A 21,323-nucleotide genomic window follows, 5' to 3' on the forward strand; every position below is an offset into this window, starting at 1 on the left:
TTCATGTTTTTATTCCACAGCCATTCACTGATAACAATCGAGACATGCACTGTTAGCAAAAGGGGATTCATGAGTTTCACATGGTTGCTGGTAGGTAGCACAAGTCATGTTCGCAGAAGTATGGGACAAGTTTAACCATTGTATGGATATATGCCGGGCGTCCAGAGTTGGACAAATGGAGGACCTGTGGACATTGTAAGTTTTATATGGAAAACGTTATATTCAGACATCTATTTTAAAATATACCAGAGGCTTCTTTCTATTGCTTTAAAAAAATATAGCCTTTATAGATGGGATGATGCCCCATATAGCCTAGGCCTTACATCATTTAGTCATGCATGACTGCTGGCAGTACATGTGGGGTGGCAAAGCACAATCTTTAGTTAGTTCAGTCAGACAATCTTGGCATATGAACTAATATCCCGATGCTAAAGTTGATCTCTTTATCCTCTTAACTAAAGCTGCTTTAGTCTGCCCATAGTTGCTGTGCACCTGCAAGCAACTTTGCAACCCATCTCTTCCTTTCACACTGCTTCTGATATAATCAGTGCCCTACGTGATGTCACTGATGCTTGCAGTAGTGTGTGCTCGGTTCTCGCTGTTGTATGAAGGTAAGTATGTTGTTCTCTGCACCTGTGTAAATATAAATGAGTATAGAGTGAAATAACAATGTTATTTGGTCCTACTGTGGTCCTGATTGAGCTGCTTTTTTATTGCAAACACATCAAAAAGCAGTTTAATGCGAATAACCCCATACAGCCCATGTTTAAGAACTTTTTTAAACATTTATTTAAAAATTCAGCGTCTGAGAGTGGGAGACATTTTAGTGAATAATTTACTCTTTACTAAAAAACAGAGAGCAGATAGATGTAAAACCTCACTGTGGTACAAATTTGATTAAAATTTTATACGTATGCTCTAGTCATCGACTTGATTGGTAGCAGAGGCACCCACAGTACCACGCTAGCTGGCACCCAAGTCTTGAGCCTGAGGCTGCAAACGATACATCAAACATTCATCTTAATACCAAATATTTTGAAACGGCAGTGAGGTGGCATTTGCTGCATTAACAGGCCGTGATATATGGTCTCACTCGGCTGTATCCTAGTGAAAAATGACTGACTGATCCTCCACCATTTCCTGAACATATTCGCTAAGGACGACTTCCTTTTGGCATCAATCTCCGGCCCTCGGGGGTTTTATGAACCTGAACCATGCCAGGAAAATACAACCCCACGCCACAGTGGAGCTGCCAGGAGCCTTCACCATAAGAAGCAAGCATTCTGCCCTGGCATGTGCCACATATGTTCGTGCTCGCTTGCTAATAATAGGATGACTCATGTGATCATGTGATGTTTTCTGCTACTCAGTAGAACACTCACTCTTAACCCTCAGATCACAAAACCTGTTGTTTGCATTTCATTACGTGATTGGTTAAGCAATTCAACCCATGCAAAGCATTTATTATTGTCTGCAAAGTTTCCTCATACTAATTAATGAAAGTGCCAACTTATTGCAGGAGGGAAATTGATTTACTTGTTTACTTAGCTGTCAGTTCCTTCTTGCATGTCAAGTAATGCATGGAGATACCTGTCAAAATCAACTTAAGCCTGTCTTTCCCTTTGATTTTCATGCCAACATATCATTAGCATCTCTTCTCATGGCTCAAAAACTGTTGGACAATTGACTGACAAGCAGTTTCAGGGCCAGGTGAAGCCTGTGCCCTTCTTATTTCATGACAAATGAATCAGACATAATATTTCAAGTTGATTCCAGACGTCAAATTTGTATTTAAGAGTTTTTCATTCTAATTTTAAATTCAAAGTCTAAAGAGAAACAATTAAAGTGCACGATGAGAGAATTATTTCCACAGTTACAAAAAACAGCATCCAATCAAGTCAAGAACACTCTCAGGGAAATGTCAAGGTTTCAAAATCTGCAATCGAAAGACGCCTTCATGAATGGAGATACATATGTTTTAGAGGAAGGTGCTAACCACTGGACAGACAGACTGAAATGAACTTGCAACAGAATTATGGGAAGAGTAAAGTTTGGAAAGGGAGAGAAACGACTCCTAATTGGAACATACCGCATCATAGTGGAGGAAGTGATATAATGCAGATATGTATGGCTGCCAGGGGAACCGGGTCACCGGCGTTTATTCTGACTGCTGATAAAGTAGCAGGATGGAGTGTACGGTGCTATACTCTCAGCTAGAGAACAGCAAGAGTGAGTTTTAGGACAGAAACTCTTGGGCTGCTTGAAATGGGATATTCTTCAAAGGCCAAGTCAGTCACCTGATCTCAAACCCAACAAAGCATGCTTTTCAGTTACTGAAGACAACACTGAATGCAGAGAGACCCAACTGAAGGCAGTCGCAGTAAAGGCCTGCAGAGCATCTCAAGGGAGGAAACACAGTAAAGCTCAATATGTTCAATTTGCAGTCAGTGACTACAGGGAGCAATCGGCTGACAATTTTCATCCATGTACTAAAAACGACCCTTTCAAATAAAATAATGATAGGTTTACCTTTTTTTTTTGCCGTTCTTTATTCCATAATTTCACAGCTGCTGTAAAGCTCATTTATTTTACAGTAAGCACTCCTCATTTTTTCTGAAAGTCAAAAATACACGTGATCTTACTACGGGAAAAGAGGCTCGCCAGGAAATAATGCCACAACTGTGGACCTCAATATCCTGCATAATTTACTCCACATTATATAACAGTATGAAAGCTAAATATTCTGTGCAACTCACACAGTCTCTGGAGTCTTTTGAACTGAAATGCAAAAAAATGCACAACTCATGAAGCATTTATGTCATATGATCTTGAGTGCTGAAATGAATAAGAAAGCAAATGTAAAATGTTACAAAATACAGTACGTGTTTTAAATTTAAATATGCCACTACTTAAAAACTCAGCTCATTCTAAAACTAGCTGCAAGGGCTTATTCACACTGTAGTTGGAAAAGTAAATCTTTACATTTTTATAGCTGTGCTTGTCTTATTCCATAAGGGTTAGGGGATTAAAATGTTGTTTTTAGTATATTGTACTAACTTTAGATTATGTTTCTGAACATGTGTAATCTACCTGTGCATCTGTCGCTAAAATGTTAGATGTTTTTTGAATGAAGGTTACAGGAAATGAGAAAAAAAGAATTTAATGACATTATTTGGATAATAAACACCTCACACCTACTGTTTCTGTGCTTGTTCATCATTTATTCTGTCAGCAGTAATGTGATTGTACTTCATACATGCCCTATGCAGGTATAACAGGCCAACGTAACATCCACAAAAACAAACCAGAGTGGTTTTAAGTTTGGTTTTGATGTGGAAAACAGCCGCCTGTTTGTTGATGTTTTTGTAGAAGAGGAAGATGACACCTCACACACTCACATCTGTGCTGCTGTATCCTTTATGCTGCAATCATTGCAGACTCCTAAGACATACAGATCGTATTGATGCTCTGACAGGAACACTTTCCTTGAAAGGTTTATTGATATTTGACAAACAAGTCTGTAGTGATGATTTTTGCTTTCTATCTTTGTGGACATGTCAAACCCGAGTAGCTCTGTATCTATTAGCCATAAAAATTACAATTTGTGTTATTAGTCTGAAAGCACACAGGGAGCTGAAACTAAAAAAGAGGCATTTGAATACAGCAAAATGTTTCTTTGATCAAATGTTACAGTGAAGAAAAAGGAGCTGAGTCAGGAAATTTTAGTCATATTGCAAATATTTACATGCCGTTTTAATGTTAGCTTACAGCTACGGCTGTAAGGTAAGCTAAAAGCTAAACTAGACCATTATTTTACATTTTTGTGAGATTTGTAGAAATATCTGCAAGAATGAAACTGAGACTTTATTATTTTCTCTGAACATCCAGATGTATTTTCTGACGTTGAATGCACTTTACTGCCAGTATCTGTCACATTCAAGCTTGTGAATAGATGGTAGATGTGAGTTGGCTGTGTGGTAAGCAGCTTGTTTTATTCATTATGTTGCTTCATGAGTTCTTTATGTGGACCAGACTGTACGTCAATGCATATTTTCAGTGAATTAAAGCATGTCAGTGTCTGACCTCCAGTGAAACTGAGTTAGACACTTGCTGGTGTAAGTCATGCAAACACGCTTTAATAATTATATATCATGTATAACTTCACAACTTCATTAAAAAATAAAATGTTTTGCTTGTTCCTGCATATGGTGTTAATTACATATGAAGCATCATGATTATCAGATCTGAATACATTTTTATGTGAAATTCTCAGTTTACACCATTTTACGCATGATGTGAATTTCTTAAAGACCGATGCTTTTGTGGCTTATTAGGGGTTTAAATTCATCAGTCACTAGTAGTATAAGAGGGTGTGTTGATAGGAAACCTGTGTTTGTGACTCTTCCCAGTCATGGTCCTAATCATGTAGAGATGGACCGATCCGATATTACGTATCGGTCCGATACTGACCTAAATTACTGGATCGGATATGGGAGAGAAATAAAAAATGTAATCCGATCCGAAGTATCACAAAATCATCTCACAAAACGCGCTACTTGGCGTAACCCAGCTCGGCGCATCGGAGCAGTATGTGTCACGTGATAGAGCGGCTGTTGTCTGCGAGACCTGTTGGCGGTCTGTTGGAGCATTAGGAGCCTCGCTACATGCTTCCTAACCACGGCATTTCATCTCGGCGAAAACTATCCCAGAGAAGTAAAGCAAGTGTGTAAGTTCATCCCTGAATGTTTGCATAGTATTTCCACGTTAAGCTCAACAACTGATATATTGAGCCACAGCTGGACTGGCCATCGGAGTTCCATATTGAGGTGAAAAGGAAGCGATTTGTCCCGTACTTCAGCTAGAATGAAAAAATAGACACAAAGCTGGAGTTATTCTGTCTTTGCTGCACAGTTGCATCTACTTCTCTCATTCACTCCCCCTTCCTCTCCTGTTATTACTTCAAACATGAAACTGATCAATGATCAGCTGATCGGCTTTCTGCTGCAAGTCCCGTCTTTCTTGTTTGTTTATCGCCCACTTTGCGCTAGAAAGAGGAGACCAGCGGATAAACAACAGCAGCACGTTTAAGTGTGATAAGCTGTTGTTAGAATGTATTTAATATTACTTTCTAGTATCAGCTGAGGTTTGCTGGAGCCACGGCTGTAAAAGCTGCTGGTCATGATATCCGTTTGGATATTTGGTGAGAGGGAAACATGAAGATGAAACCAGGAGATGTCCTTACTGAATCATCAGAGCTGAACAGGTGATGGAGAAACAGGTTTACCTTTTAGGTGACATGAATGAGTTGAAGGGAAGTTATGAACTGTTTCTGAGAGACAAATAACACCAGGATCCTTTTCTACATAGCTGACGGCTGGTAACTGTGCAGGGGCGGGTCTAGCAAAGTTTTGTCGAGGGCCAGGTTGGGCATTAACAGGGAAAGGGGGGGACAAAGAAATATTTTTCTTTGTTATGTCATTTAAAAACTTTGAATAAATAATTATCTGAATCTTACAACAAAAGTGGTCATCTGATTAAATGTATAGAAATCCATTACTGTATATAGTAACTAATAAGTCTAATATATGCCCTAGCAAGCTATAGTACTTTTTCCTTTGGGAAGTTACCATCTGTGCAGTCTGCAATTCTGTTGAAGAAAGATTTTGAATCTATTTAATTATTGTAGAAAAATAATTGATTTCTGTGCATTTGTTTTACACTTGCATTAAATTAAAGTTGATTATATCGATTAAGGGCGGGGGCAATGTTCCCTCTAATTTTTCACGTGTCTGAGCGAACACACAAACTCCCTGAGCGATCCCTTGGACCACTGTGAGCGACATCAGACGTGTGCAATGTGGTCACGCCAGCATCAAATCCATCCAAGTTACATGGTTTATTAAGATAATCAAATTACAGCATTTACATTTATGTTAGACTACTTTTAATTAACTGCTTTAGCCCACTTACAATGAAAATGTAAAAAAAAAATCTTGTTCATGACCTGTGTAGTATGTTAACACTATTGGAAGTAAAAATAACTTGAACTCCAATTTTGAAAACACAACTTTCTTTCTTTTTTAAAAAAAGCTCTGACTTGCATTATGAGTCTGTGGTCTGGGAGAGAGTCTGTAGCTCTCTGTCTGCAAAATACAGTATATAATGACCAATGCTGGGCAATTAATTATATAGTTACTTCTTTAAAAAAGTAACTCAGTTTGGCAAACAACAAAGTTTTTTTGCAGCTATTTTTTTTTAAATGCAGCCAAGGCATTTTTAAATAAACATTTCAAACTATTTACAGAACAATCAGCTGTTCTGCATCAAATCTGATGCCACACAAATTATTTGTGCCACTCCAAAAAATCATTTCTGTCCACTATTAGATAAAATAGAACAGCAGCCTGATACCTGCAGGCCTGACAACAGCAGATGTATCACTCCTGTAACACCTGTAACATTCAGCAGTCGTCTCATTGTTCTAACACACACAACAAAACTATTGACTACACTACACACTACAACACAAGATTTGCGCTAAACGTCTCAAATCACTCACATCTCAAAACACCGCATCAACTCCTAAAACTTCCCCCAGTTTCGTAACAACTAGATGTCACGTTGCCATATCATTTTTTGATTGGTCGACATGGTACTTTTTTGGACGAATAGGAAAGGTGGGTGGAGTTTGTTTTTGCTCACAGGCGGAGAGTGCTTTCGAGCCTTTTTCCTTATAAAACGCCGTTTTACCGTTTGTTCCCGCAGTAAATATAAACAACGATAGTATTCAGGAAGAAAACCAAACATTGCAGATATTTTTATCATAACTCTGGTTTTACGTGGCCTATCAAAACAATTTAAAAACTGGTATAAAGTCCACACTTTTTCCGTAATTGTTCCGTCTGTCCTGCTCACATCTCCAATGGTTGTACACGTCATTAATGTGGCTTCACTCCACATCAGCCACGCCGCTTTGCTCGGCACATAAGTACGCTGTCATAGCCTGTCAACCACGTTGATTAGCTGCGTATATACGAATGTAAATCGCATCATTGGCTGGACTATGGGATAAGGTGGAATCGTTCTAATCCCATACAGGAGCAGCCAGTCACTTACTGACTAACACTGCAAAACAGAATTGTTAAAGTATTAATTTTAATTTCAAATCAGGTTAGATTTTTTTTGTGCGCAACACAGATTTTCTGTGCGCAGAGACCATGCCAGCAGTGCGCAATTGCGCACGTGCGCAGCTTAGAGGGAACATTGGGCGGGGGGTGGTTCCCTAATATTTTTGCTGGGAGTTGGCAACCCTATTAGTTAGGTAGGTAAGTACTCTTTAAAATACCAGAATAGGGAGGATGGTGTAGGTTTAAATTCATTAGATTGATCAGTGTTGCTGAACTAAAAATTGTTTTGGGTGGAGTGTATTTTTTGCATACAGGTATAACAGAATAGCTTCAGTCTCTTGTTTTTTAAAACTTGAGTATGAACTTATACAAAATGCAGCAAGATATTTATAAAAAACAGTTTTATTGATTACAAAATACGCTATATCGGATTCATATCGGTATCGGCAGATATCCAAATTTATGATATCGGAATCGGTATCGGACATTAAAAAGTGGTATCGCACCATCTCTATAATCATGTGATTAAAATATCTTTATGAGACATTTTAATTTGCGAAACATAAACCATTTCTTTCTGCACAGTTACAAAATGAAAGCAGCAAACGGCATGCTGGGTAATAGTAACTAACAGTCTGATGGGAGGGGGGAACAGAAGAGACCGGAGATGACCCAGAGAGGAGCTGTGTCTGTTTCTGCCAACTAATTTTTAAAAAGTCCCAAAAGGAGTTTGTCTTGTCATCAGTTATATATAGTTTAGTATTTTCTGATGAGTTTTTGTTTCTATTTTGATTTGAATTCAGTTTCATTTAAGACAGTTTCCACAGCAGATTTGTTTATTTTAGTTAAATCTTCGTTTTAGTTCTGTTTTGTGAGTCTTTCTGAGTGATCAATGTTCTTTTTGTGTCCATGTGTTTTCTATGCAGTTCAGCCATGATGGAACCAAACATGCTGGGACTTTTGTCATTCCCTCACATCCATCCCGGTAGTTTCAAGAATTTACCTCCAGGAATCTGCCGACATTTGTGAGTCCTTATATTGATGTTGTGATTATTTTTCCTTATATTGAAATGTTGGATTGTTATTCTTTCACAGACAAATTGAAAAACTGGTGCAAAAAAATAGCAGGAAATGCAACGGTACTGAACAGGCCAATCACAGTAGTTGTGTCTGCGTCATGTAGCTATATTTCTAGAAGTTTGCAGTTATTAGTTACGACTAATGCCTGACTTAGACTTCTGCAGAAAATGAATGTCTTAACTTAACCCTACACTGTAACCTTCCACACCATTCAGTTGTTGCGGTCTTTGTTTTTAATTATTATAATGTGGAGGGTGTTTGCCAGGGTTAGGATTTAAGAAGTTTGTAATAAATGTTACAATACAATTTTCATATAGACTAATGTAATTATTTACTCACACTGCCCAGCTGTAGATACATTTTATTTTATAAATAAAGTTTTATTGTTTCAAGTTACATCACAGAGAAGAGAAGCTCCAATATGGATAGCAGACAAGCTGAGTTTCTTTAGTTTCTTCAACCCCTGCACACACAGCATGAAATATTACTTAACTAAAAACAGCTTTGAATATCAATATTTGATTGATATAAAGGTGCACAAGGTCCCAACATGACCCATGACATTTTTTTTCTGAGTCATATATTGTTTGCATATGTCTTTGTTGTGAGAATGACTAATTTAAATTCATGTGAGTCTGACTGGAATCCAATTAAAGTATCGAGCTGACGCCGCTGCATTCAAGGGCCGTGACTTTTCATGTAGAAGGTCAATTTCTACAGACAAACAGATAATTCACTGCTTCAAACTGAATATTATTAAAGGAGACATGACCCTCCTGTCCATCTTTTACCTCTTTTTTGGTTTGATTGTCTTTAGAAATCAGTTCATGGGTGTGTAGTATAACAGATGGTCTATGCTTAAACAAATACTCTGCACTGCTACGTTTAAATTCCTGCTTCCACGGTCCACACACTGCCGCATGCTACAAAAACACCAGTGTACAAGGCCACGCAGAGGCCTTATCCAGGATTTAGATTAGCTCCTAGAGAGAAGCCTTTGTATTTGACTCAGATAAGTTTCAACAAAGAGTTTCATTTGTAAGTCACCCGGTCTCAGAGTTTGGTGGGAAGTCTTAAAACACAACACATGGCAAACAGAAAGTGTGTCACATGTTTATCCCCAGTTTTAACCATTTCTTTTTCCATTAAGGTTCTCAGTGATAGACTTCAATATAGTATGGGTATTTTATATATTAGAGGCCAGTATGCACTAGACTGGTCTGATGACGTTAAGGTTTGCGGTTAAATATAATACATCACTCATTTAGAGCAAAAACACAAGCTCACGTGCAGTAATCATATGGACAGTCGTCCATTAAACATTGTTGTGTGTGCTTGTGTCAGATGAGAGCCGCATGTGTGGGCGTTCGCTCTGTGATCTCCGTTGAGCAAACATACCTTTTTAACATGTGAACTCGAGGTCAAAGTTGTGCAAGCAATGGGCAGTTTCCACTCCCAGCACTGATATTCCCAGTTTCGTCAACAGTGTGAATAAACCTTATCGCCAAGTTCGAAATGTGATTTTGCAAATTTACAGATTTTCAGTTTTGAAGAAAAGATACAAATAATATGCAACCAATCAAAGTCCAGTAATAACTTAATTTTACTGTAGGCATTAAAGAATACAATTTTCTTATTGTCGTTTATACAGATTAGGAAGCAAAAAGAATTTATGATGTGATATTAATTAATATTGGACTTAGTTTGTTAATTTCACTTTTTAACTTATCACTCAATCAGAATAATTTGCTTACCCGAGCTTATCAACATCCTTCAATATCAGTTGAATATTACTAAAAGAACAATATCAAACTCTTAGCAGTGGGGTTTTTGCACCCTGGAGTCACATCCAAACTTTTCTTTATGCTTTCTGTCTGCACTTACTCTCACCATGAAACTGACCATGAATCAAAAACCTGACTTGTTAGTATTGAAGTATCATTATATAAATAAAATATTTAGTTAAATTTTATTTATGTAATGGGGTCTCTTCCTGTTAAAAGGTGGTACTTCTTCCTCACCATTTCCAAGTGTTTATTCTTAGATGACTGTCTGATTGTTGGGCTTTTTCCTCTTATAGGGGTTGTAGGGTTTTCACTTACTATAAAAAGCATATTGAGATTACTGTTGTTAAAGCACTATGTCAATAAAACTGAAGTGAAGTTAAAATATTGACAGGTGTGTATGAGAGAGAGCAAAGAGAAGTTAATGATATGCAACAGAAGAAAAAATGAGTTTGAAATGAAAAAAGAGGAGTGAAGAAAAAGTGCTACATCAAACTTATCAATATCCACCGACCGATAAAGAGACAGACATAACGTGACAACACAAACAGTTCATAGATGTGTCTTTTTCTTTTACTTTTAGTTCTAGATTTAACTTCTTCATAACTACCAAGAACTGACTCAAATCTATATACCAGGACTAAAGAGTGGCTCAATCGAAGAGCTCTGGAAACCTCCCACACCTTTCCCACATCAGTCATCAGATCAAGTTTCATTCATTATAACTATTTCTGTCACTTTTTGTCTGAACTGTCAACCTCAGTTAAATGACTATTGTTTCACACTAGCTTTCTACAGACGCCTTGAAGAGTGGCCTTTCTGGACAGCTATGAAAGCCTATCTCTCGTGTAACTGTTGGATAACACATCATAGAAATGCATTTTTAAACACAAGTCTGTCTCAAGCCTCCGTAGCTCACATAGGTCACACCTCAAGGGCAGTCACAAAAATCATTGCATGCAGAAAATGTGCATTTTGGTTAAAAAATCTGTTTCAGCTTGAACTTCTAAAGCTTAAAAAAAAAAACCCAGCTGCACTGTGACGTCTTTTAAGTGACATGAGCGTGATTAAGCCTCTTAATTAGCTTACAATAAATTAGCATAATTCATAGGGCTTTATCAAGCATCAGCAGGCAAGAGAAAAAGTCCTGAAGCATCCTCGTGGCTCACTTGGCAAAAGGTGGATCTGTAGCTGCGGCATCCATGAATCTGGTAGCCCCCTCATTTCCTCACACCATGATGATGGGCTGCATTCCCAAAAGAGTGGCCAAAAATGAATTAGTGAACCCAAGCGTGTTCTTACGGTTATCTATTTAAATCGACAAGAAAATAATAACAAAGGAGCCAGAAGTACAAGACAAAAGCTCCTCTGTGTCTCTGTGTGCTCAACCCTCTTGACATAGCAGCATGTTGCAGTTTTACTCTGAGTACTCTCTTTATCAAAAAGCTGTGGCAACATTTGGCAGAGCAGCAACAAGAGTGAGTGAAGCTGGAGAGTGCAAAAGCATTACTGAGAACAACTGGGTCCCTGTAAGGTATGAGGTGATTCTGTCGAGCCTATTTCAGTCGGGGCCGCTATAGTCAAAAGAAGATTGTTATTTCCATCTGCAGTAATTTATATTTAGCTGTACGGCTCTGTTCTGAACCTTCCCGCCCTTCCACATGCATGCATGAAAAGCCTGCGGCGGAGAGCGGCAGCAAGAGCCTCACACAGAGCAGAGCAGGCATCAATGACAGCAGACATGACACTGATTAAATCAGACACAGCATGAAAGGGAGCAACTGTAGACAGGCTAAAGCAACTCAAAGATACCCATTATGCTCATTTCCAGCTTCAGGTTTTACTGGACCTGGACTCTATTAGGGTAGCTTTGCATGAATCACAGTTCAAAATAATCATTACTTATTTCATGCTGGGCCTTTAAATAGCCCTGCACTTCATCCTTTGTTAAAAAAAAAAAAAAACTCCCTCTTTCTTCTCATTGGCCACCCCTCATAAGCATACGGTTTAAGCAGCAGATGGGTGGAGCTGTGTGCCTGAGGTGACCATATTAGGGAAATCACCTCTCTCTGTCCCATCCTGTACATACGCCCACCTCTTTATTTGAAAGTGTAGCGGCATATGTAGAATAAGAAATACGGTAATGCATAATAGGTTACTTTATATATCTTTTTTACTCGGTGGTAACTATGTAAACAGACTTCCTGCTCAGCATTTGCTGACATAGGAGTCAGCATTTGCTCACCGCTAATATCTGTAGAAAATTTCATGGCAATCTATTTGCTTGAAATGTTAACCCTGTAAAACCTGAATTTTTAAAAACTGGTTTATTGAACCTTCTGACAAAAAACCTTTTTAATCTGTATCATTTTTCCTACATCTGACATTTTTTGTGCAATTTATTGCTCAAAGGTTGTTTATCTTAAACAAACAAGATCAGGTTAGGTTAAAAAAAAAAATCCCACTAGTGATGTTGAGGTCTCAAAAACCCATTTGATACGATACACTTGGTTTTAAGGAGTTAATAAAGGTTTTTCAAATGTCAGGATAACTGACACTGTCATAACTAACACAATGTTTACTTCAGCACATGTGCGCTTGTAGGAGTGAACCGCAGAATCGATCATGACAACAAATCATTAGAATGTCCTACACGGCGTTTAGGATAATGTTCAAGACACATTAACAAAGTGAATGATCAACAATCTTTCATAAACAGACGCCAAAAGGATCATAAATCACGGTTATTAATATGATGAGGAAGCACGCAGTTATCAAAATCTTGTAACAATGCCAGAGAGGCAAACATTCAGCATTAAGATCAAATCTTTTATCCCGTTTGTGTCTGCATAAATATTTAAGGAGAATAACTCTGCAAGAATAATAAATCATCCGCATATATTTATCTACTGCGACAAACCCCTTGGCTGCTGCTACTCTGACAATAAAATGATTACACCTGAATAAAAAAAAAACAGTTATCTATGTCCTCCGCCTCCTCTCTGTACAACAACCAGCCCAGCTGACTCTTGAGGATCCTGTAATGTCGGGTGCACACACTGTAATCCGTCACCTTTTCAAACAGATTCTGATTATTGCGTAGAAACTGAATGCACGTTTCCCTATTTCCATCCCTCCTATATCTGGCCCCACGTCTTTCTTGGATCTAATTATTCCTGTTAAATACATGTACTGGGTAGTTCAAGTTCGAAGGGGCGTGTCGCTGGTGAAATAAATGTGTTTTGTGAGAATGAGCAGCTGCAGTGCAGCCATTTTCTCTGGTCAGTGCACTTCCCTGCCCATCCTCACAGCATCATCAAAGCCTTGCTAAGCTTATGTGTTTTTCCGCTTACAAACACGTGTGTGTGCGAGTGCGTGAAGAGTGTGTTTGACACTGTGCCAGCCTCTGTGTGTATGCACACATAATTATGCAGCATAGATCTGTGAGTTAGCCCTTGAAAAAACATGCCAGTTCATTCACACTAACAATACGATATTTTCCAGATGGCACAGGTCCACATTGATCTGCAGCCAGAGCATTCATCCTCCGGTGCTTTCACACATCAACCAATAAAGTCACCAGCAGAAATTCCATCAAAAATGCATATATTACTGAGTTTCTAACCAACAAAAGGCCCAGGCAATGTGTGACAAAATGTCAGGCTTCTGGGGGCTCGTTTCTTTCGAGAAATAATTTTTTACCAAGTAATGATCTAATTAAAAATGCATTCCAAAAACGCTTTACCAACTAATGAAAATGCGTTTCGTGATGTAGCTCGTTAATATACACCTGTGTATTTTTTACCCAAAGCACTATTATCGCATCATGAACAGAAACACATGAGTCTCAGTGAGGAACAATGCACTCGTATCTGAGAGTCACTAGAACGGCAAAATCTTCCAAGATCACGAGCATTCAGCCATTATTGGTTGACTAGGTCAACAGTTTCTACAGATCTGTGGCTTCAAAGCTAAACTGGAGGTAAGTAAGTATCATGTTGCAAGATGAATATTGTTACCTTACAAAGCTACATGTATTGCATCCAGCAACTACACTTTCCTTTAGCTTAAGTTGAGCTCCACCATCTCCTTTGTGGATTAATCAGGCTTTAACCCCCAAATGTTCCTCTACTAGCTAAACAATCATCATCTCTGCTTGATGTTTGTGCCATTAAATCCAAATTAAACCAATGTATAAAATAAAATATACAGTACAGAAGAATATCACGCTCAGGCTTAATTTCATCTAAGCAGAGCCGTACACGCAGACATCTGAGGACTATACCAAAATCAGCATTATTTTTTAAAACAAAGCTCTGATGAGGTTTAGGATAGAGCTACCTAAACCTTGTCAAAACTTCCTCCGTCTCTGATTAGGCAACATATCAGCCTGGCAGATGTACGCTGACGCTGAGCTTTATTTCATCCTGTTCTGATAAACTTTTGTTGCTGAATTTTGACGCTGACGGGTTTTCGCACAAATGAAGACAATACCGAGAGCGTTGCAGACAGCAGCCGCCATCTGTGGTGCGAACCTAACGGCGGTTTATTGATGTGAGTTCTGTTGTTCGAAAACGGAGACATTGGCATTTGCAGACGCCTCGGCCTGTGATCAATCAGTTTGAATAATATTTATATCCTCGCTCCTATTTTTCCTCCCTCAACATCAACCCTTTGTGTTGCTGTCTTTTTATTTTTGTTATAACATTTAAGCTAACTGCCCGGCATTAGACACCAGGCCACTGGATAAACAGAGTAATATCACTGCTGTAATAAACATGATAAAATGAAGGCAGATGCATGGTAATTGTAGAGCAAGTTAAAAAAAATCCTGCTGAGGATTTTGATAGGAGAGGCTGAGAAAGTGTTTTTGTCTCCTTCTTGCAGATCTCTGTAAGTAGGAGGTAGTTAGCCTCTCTTATTCATACTGGATTGCTGTCAATTCCTGGCACAGCCTCTTCCTCACATGGACTGAGATGACAAGGCTATTACTGCAGTGTGGGTCGTCTGCTATTTTTTATTTATTTATTTTTTTGTGGTTGTTTTGATTTCCTTTTTCTTTTCCTAAAAATTAACTGCTTAAACAGAGTCTCTTTTACGTGAATAAAAAAAATCTAAGTAGTGGAAGAAATGAATTTGTTATCCTTCAAAGCAGATCTTGCTCTCCTGAGTGGAGACAAAAGGACTATAACCAATTATCCAGCAGTCTGCAGGAGCATCTGTAACTGTAAGCCAATGCGACAACAACACTAAACAAAAATGGTCCGACCAGGTTCGTGAGGAGTGCTTGCTCCTTTGGAAAACAAACACGATCTAGATCAGAAGTTCTCTGGGCCTGATTCAGATCGCCTTTATCTCTTTATCAGGCAAACCAACATTACCCTCTGACCACCACACTCAAAGGACAAGGCTGGTGCTTCACAAACAAGAGTAAACATGTATGCCCCTGGATTAGCTATACCTCTCATTTCGGTATAACATATAGTTATGAAAATATGACCCAGTTTTATCATGTTATACCATGCTTTAAAAAAACCGTAAAACTTTGGACAAGAACCTCCTTCCCTAAGCTAAAACACTGAAGATGGGTCGTGGAAGGGTCTTTAAGCATGGCAATGACCCAAAATATACTGCCAAGGCAACTAAAGAAGAAGTACATTAAGGTCATGGAGTGGCCTAGCTGGTTTCCAGACATCAACACTACAGAAAATATGCGGAGGGAGCTGAAGCTTCATGTTTCCAAGCAGCAACCAAGAAACTGAAAGGAGTTAGAGAGTTTCTGTAAAGAAGGAAGCTGGTGACCTACTACAAGAAACCTCTCACCGTTCTGCAACAACAACAGTTTCTCTACCTAAGTACTAAGTTGTGTCATGTTTTGCTCGAGGATCAAATACGGATTTGACTCAATGACATGCAAATCAATGTATAACTTTTATACAACGTGTTTTTTCCTTGATTTTTGGTTAATATTCCCTCTCTCCATTAAAATGAAACTAGCATAAATACAAGAGACTGTTGATTTCTTTCTAAGTGAGCAAACTTAAAAATTCAGCAGGGAATCAAATAGTTATTTACCCCATTGCACTTCTAAAGCAGATCACGTATAATATTTAACTTCTTAAGAAAGAAATCATCACAGTACTGGTAGCTTTTTTGTAAATGTTACTCTAACAGAAGCAGCGCAACTGTTCGACCATAAATTATACACATTTGTGCTGTAGTGAGTATTTACAGCAGTGTATGTGAGATTAGCTTGAGCCATAAAACACTGCCCCGGTTCACTGTAAGGAACAATCAAGTCACCAAGTGCAACAGCGTGACTCATTTATGTGTTTTTTACAGAAAACAACAGAGCTCCACAACACAGAGGAATAAGCACATTCTGGCTTTACTGTTAGTTTTTCATGAGTTTTGCTGACAAACATAAATCTTTTGCCCTTTAAAACTTAGTTTTTTCATATTGACAGTGTATTACAAGCATAAATGATGTGAACCTTACCTTGTGTCGGCACTTCAGAACAACACCATAGGCACCTGAAACAGAAGCAAAAAGCAAGATTGCTTTCATTTCCTTTACTGTTTATTCATCCATTCAGAGTAACTTTTTCTTTCAAGTAGAATCAATAACAGTAAATAATAAAACACAAATTCAGCTTGAAACTCTGTAATTAACATGCCACCATGATCTACAGCCATAAACAAACAAGGAGTATTACTCCAACTGAGAAGCGAAAAGCTTTTGAAATAACCCCTTCGAATGCTTCCTATATGTTCGCATGAACTACACATGAACTAAACATCCCCCCCCCCTATAAAAAGGACAGGTGGTCCAGAAAGTAGGACACAAGTGTTGGCAAGCTACTGTAGATCTGATGTTATCGACCCTGGCAGTCACACACATGCATCCCCCGAGGGTTCAAGAGGAATTCTTGGACCGAGCAGACATATGATGAATGGATCTGTGCTCCTTTACGAGAACATCAGTGCTGAGAAGTTATCTGCTCTACAGTCGAACACACTTTAAAGACTATAAACGAGATGTATAAGCTAAAGCTATAGGGTCTATGTATTATTTATACCACTGTAACAATTTTAACTTGTGTCTTTATTATTATTAACCTCCTAAGACCCGAACTCTTCCACGGCATGCATTTTTAATTTCTCTTTGATATTTGGGCTGATTGGGGCCCGATGAATGTAAAAACAAAGAATTACCAGATTTTTTTTTTACCTAATTTTTGTTTCTAAGACAAATGACAGCCACATATGAGGATATTTGTTTAAAATTTCGATAGAACAGTAGCAGTATAATGTCCTTGTAAGTGGATATCAAGCAGTTGTAGAGCAAAATTGAGTATTTTGGTCTAAATAGCCCAAAATGTGATGTCCACATATGTGGACGCCAGGTCCTAGGAGGTTAATATAATCCAAGACTCAATTTCACCTCTTGAACGTGTAATTATCTTGGGCACACGCCACCCAGAAGACACTGGTGAGTAAGAAACTTTGCGTTTGTAATAACACATCAAGATATATGGTGGACTGAGGGGGTGCTGTGCACATAGCATAACCACCATAACCATACACAACAGCATCCTTAAACTTGTTTATTTTCACTAAATCTGCCACCTTCAACATCTTAGTTTGGCTTTAATCTTCACATCTACGTCCAGCGGTTCCACTAAGCATGACTGCCACCAGTGAAAAATCCACTGACTAACAAGAAACCAAACTGGACAGGATTTTTATGGTGTATGCAGCCCGGTTTCATGACAATTTAGGACATTTTGTATATCATTAGTAAAGCAGGGACATATTAGCCACATCTCTTACCCCATCCCTACTAAATTAGTGCACAAAAAGCTGCTAAACATGCCTGAAGTATTAAAAGATGGAAAATAATTTCTCCTGTTCATTTCCGTCCTTCAATGAGGAGCTGGAGATAACTGCACATAATTCAGTGTATTTTTAATTGCTGGGGTGAGCTGCATGCACTTAGCACTTAGTACTAAATCATTAACAAAACTGACTGACCTCAAGATCACTGAGGAAAAATCTATGATGCTGGGATCAAGCGGCGCATACAGCGCAATGAGTGCTACGGCAGGAAACGGGGAGATGAGCAGGAAAATTTCTACAACTTTTACAGTTTAATGTGACACTAAAAGTGCTGACTTCCTTCCCAACCGGCGCATCATCGGACAGGCACGCAGCTTTTAAAATCCAGCTCGAGATTTCCCCGCGTCTTTCTGCCACGCATTATAAAACTTCTAAGATGTGGGAGTAGAAGAGTAAGGGTGTAAAAACTAGGACGTGTGGGTGGCCTCCCTTCAGGGCTACTGCCACTTTCTATCAACCAAGTAGCTCAAGGCAAAACAAAAGCCAGGAGAAGCATTTCAGGGGAATTTAACTATCACACAGCCATGCCCTGCTGATATTTACTACAATAAAGCAAAAAAAAATCCCCAAACCACCACTTCATTTATCCAATAAGAACATGAAAGTATGAATCACATTAAAGCATCTAGCTTCAGTTTGTCACATTTAAATTCTTTTGGGTAAATAAATATAAAACAGACGCCCTTGACCTTAATAAGTTGTAAAGGTCAGGCTTTTAATGGGCTTGTTCTGCAGGCAAATTGGTTAAAAACAATCAACTGATCGCTCACTAAAAAGCCATGCAAGTGTGCATGAAAGGCTGGACTGGACTAGTTCTTACTATCTACTGCAGACTGAAAAACAATCGCACAAAACAGGCTTTTCAGCAAGTAAATGACCGCACTTACCTTCACCCACAATCCCAAGGACTTCAAATTTATTCATTACATCACCAATGTCAGGGATCTTCATGAAGTCAAAAGGTATGCTGTGTGAGGTGGGTGGAGCTCAGGCTCGGGGGCCCCGGCTACAGGACTGCATGAGTCGGCCAGCTGTCGGCTCCTGAGAGGCGAACGCCTGCTGTACGCCATAATATCCGTCACATGCCTCCGTCAGTGCCTTGTCTTCACCTGCAGGAAAACAATGCACCACATCAAGATAGATAAAGAGCCCTCTTAGCTCAGAGTTAAAAGAAAATCTACCGATACTGAATTCATGAAAGCTTGAGAAAAAATGAATCTGTGTCAAAAAACTAGCAATCCTTTAGTTAAAGGGTGATTCCTGCTTTGTTTAGGTCCCTTTTATTAAGCTGGAGGAGTTTAGAAAGGGTGACTAGAAAGAACAATGATCAAAATAGGTGAAGCAGAGGCTGAAATGTCCCAACTTTTGGTCCCTATTAAAATAAAAAATCACGATCCTCCAATTCCCATAAAGCAGTTTAATACAATCTATCATTCGTCCTCCTTTGCCTGCACGCCCTCATTTCTCGATCTCCATGCCCACAGTTTTAAAACACAGGCTTTCTTCCAGCTAATTGATATCTTCAGCTTTACTAAAGATAACCCTGATCATATCACAAGGGTTATTTTCTCAAGACTTGATGAAGCTCCTCTAGAGCCACAGAAGACACTGCACAAGGGTATTAACAGGCTGTGCAGGCTCCACATACCGAGCGAATGGACGCGAATGTGTGAAATCAGTGGACTGTCTCGTCAGCATAAATTAAGTAAATAAAAAGGTTCCATATTATAGTTTACAGAACCTGATGAAAATGATGGTGAAAATAGTAAATTCCTACCTGTTTAGAGAGAGTGAAAGGGCACCGCACGCATTTTGAACGTGATCAAAGGATTTCCTCTGGTATCCACACACTCTTTATTGAATCAGATAAGACTCCAGATACCACTTTCTCCATTTCATCTTCTCCTAGCTGGAAAGCTCAAGGACTTGTGTAGCCTACACACACACACTCACACACACACTCGCAATCTCCTACAGAGCTGTGGGCACAGGAGCTGCTCATCACTATGCAAAAACCTCGGCACCAAAATAAACTGAGTCTCCCTGAACACCAAATATCGCTGTGTGGTCTGTTACTCCCTTATCTTACTCAGCAGCAAACCCTCAACTGTAGGCTAAACTCAAACACTTTTCACCTCGCAGAAAATGCCTTTTATTTTTCACTCATGAGTGTGTTTCTGTGCTTCCTTTGGTCCATTTCAGCTTGCAGCCTACATGAGGTGGCATGCAAGCCTATTGTTTTTCCCAAGCAGATTTTTGCCAACTAACCCACCAGGCCCACTCCTAGAAGGATAATATGATCAGGAATGCACAGTGCATGGCTGTAGATCGTATATTTTGTCTCTATCAACAGCATGACTCATGCGTGGTGCGTGGAATTGAAAATGCAGAACCTCCAAAATCTCTTCATATGATCAGTGCACTAGTATTTATGCAGAATTGTGTCTTTCTGATGATTAAAATTTGACAAAGTGGTGGAAATTTGTAGAAAAAACAACAACAACAACAGCAACAAAAAAGGGATCCATCTAACAACGTCACCCAGGTTTAGAGTAATGTGATTTTTTTGGGGTTAATTACACACAATTACGCAAACAACAATAGACACAAGTTTAAATTTAAGATAAAATCATGGTTGAAAAAAAGAAAAAGAAATTTACTGCTGTTTATGTAAAAATCTCACCTGCATTTGTGGTGTTGCTTCTTATAACAAGCCTCTCACGTTCTTAACAGCTACAAAGGTGAAATATAGCTGTCACAAATCATCATTTTTAACTGTAGCCTGTGTATCTAATTGTGTACATATGCACATATGTATGCGTGTGCGTGTGTGTGTGTGAGAGAGAGAGCGACAGGGAGCTATGACTGCCCACAGACTGTAGCGCCCACATTTTTAATGCAGAGCAACAGCAAACCCAACAAGTCAAACATATGAAGCCAACTTAACAGAAATTAACAGTTTTTTTCCCCTAGTTGTTGTTGAACCAGCTGATTCAGAAAACATGCAAAACAAACCTCCCGCCTGCCTTAACACATAAGAGATCCGAGTCACCCTCGCAGGTTAAGTGTTATCCAAGTAAAGATAAAAAACAACTACTCACTCAGTCACTGTTTTTGGGGGAAAACGATGGAAACAGGCCCATATAAATATATCCACCCACCAACGACGTTATTTTCATTGCAGCAGGCAGCTACAGTAACTGGATCGTGCGGTTGACAAGCTCCGAGCCCATCGCCAGGCAACAGTTCGAGCGACGTGACAGCGGCCAATGAAAATGCTCGGAACTGTTGTTTATTCCAACGCCCCCTTAGTTTCAGCCAATTACAGCACAGATGGCTTCCGGAGAGAGGGGGGGCGAGGGGAGGGTTGCTGAAAACTGTGTTGCGGTCTAAGGGTGTTTGGTATGAAGGTGGGATATTATTGTTCTAATTT

General features: G+C 39.1%; 1 protein-coding gene across 3 annotated transcripts in view; it reads right to left on the reverse strand.

Moving 5' to 3' along the window:
* LOC134619975 (cyclin-dependent kinase-like 5) overlaps positions 1-21,112 on the reverse strand; it is a 55,242-nt gene extending 34,130 nt beyond the window's left edge. For 2 of the 3 annotated variants that reach the window (XM_063465806.1, XM_063465803.1), the window contains exons 1-3: positions 20,992-21,112; positions 18,778-18,999; positions 16,491-16,525 (exon numbers count right to left, since the gene is read on the reverse strand). In XM_063465806.1, coding sequence (XP_063321876.1) covers positions 16,491-16,525; positions 18,778-18,841 — 99 coding nt within the window. In that variant the 5' untranslated portion in view covers positions 18,842-18,999; positions 20,992-21,112. Of the gene's footprint in view, positions 1-16,490; positions 16,526-18,777; positions 19,000-19,667; positions 19,777-20,991 lie in introns of those variants that run through there. The other variant, XM_065469685.1, reaches the window with a different exon arrangement.
* Between the last annotated feature and the right edge of the window lie 211 nt (positions 21,113-21,323).

This window comes from Pelmatolapia mariae, linkage group LG23, assembly GCF_036321145.2.
Source record: "Pelmatolapia mariae isolate MD_Pm_ZW linkage group LG23, Pm_UMD_F_2, whole genome shotgun sequence".
Taxonomy (NCBI): domain Eukaryota; kingdom Metazoa; phylum Chordata; class Actinopteri; order Cichliformes; family Cichlidae; genus Pelmatolapia; species Pelmatolapia mariae.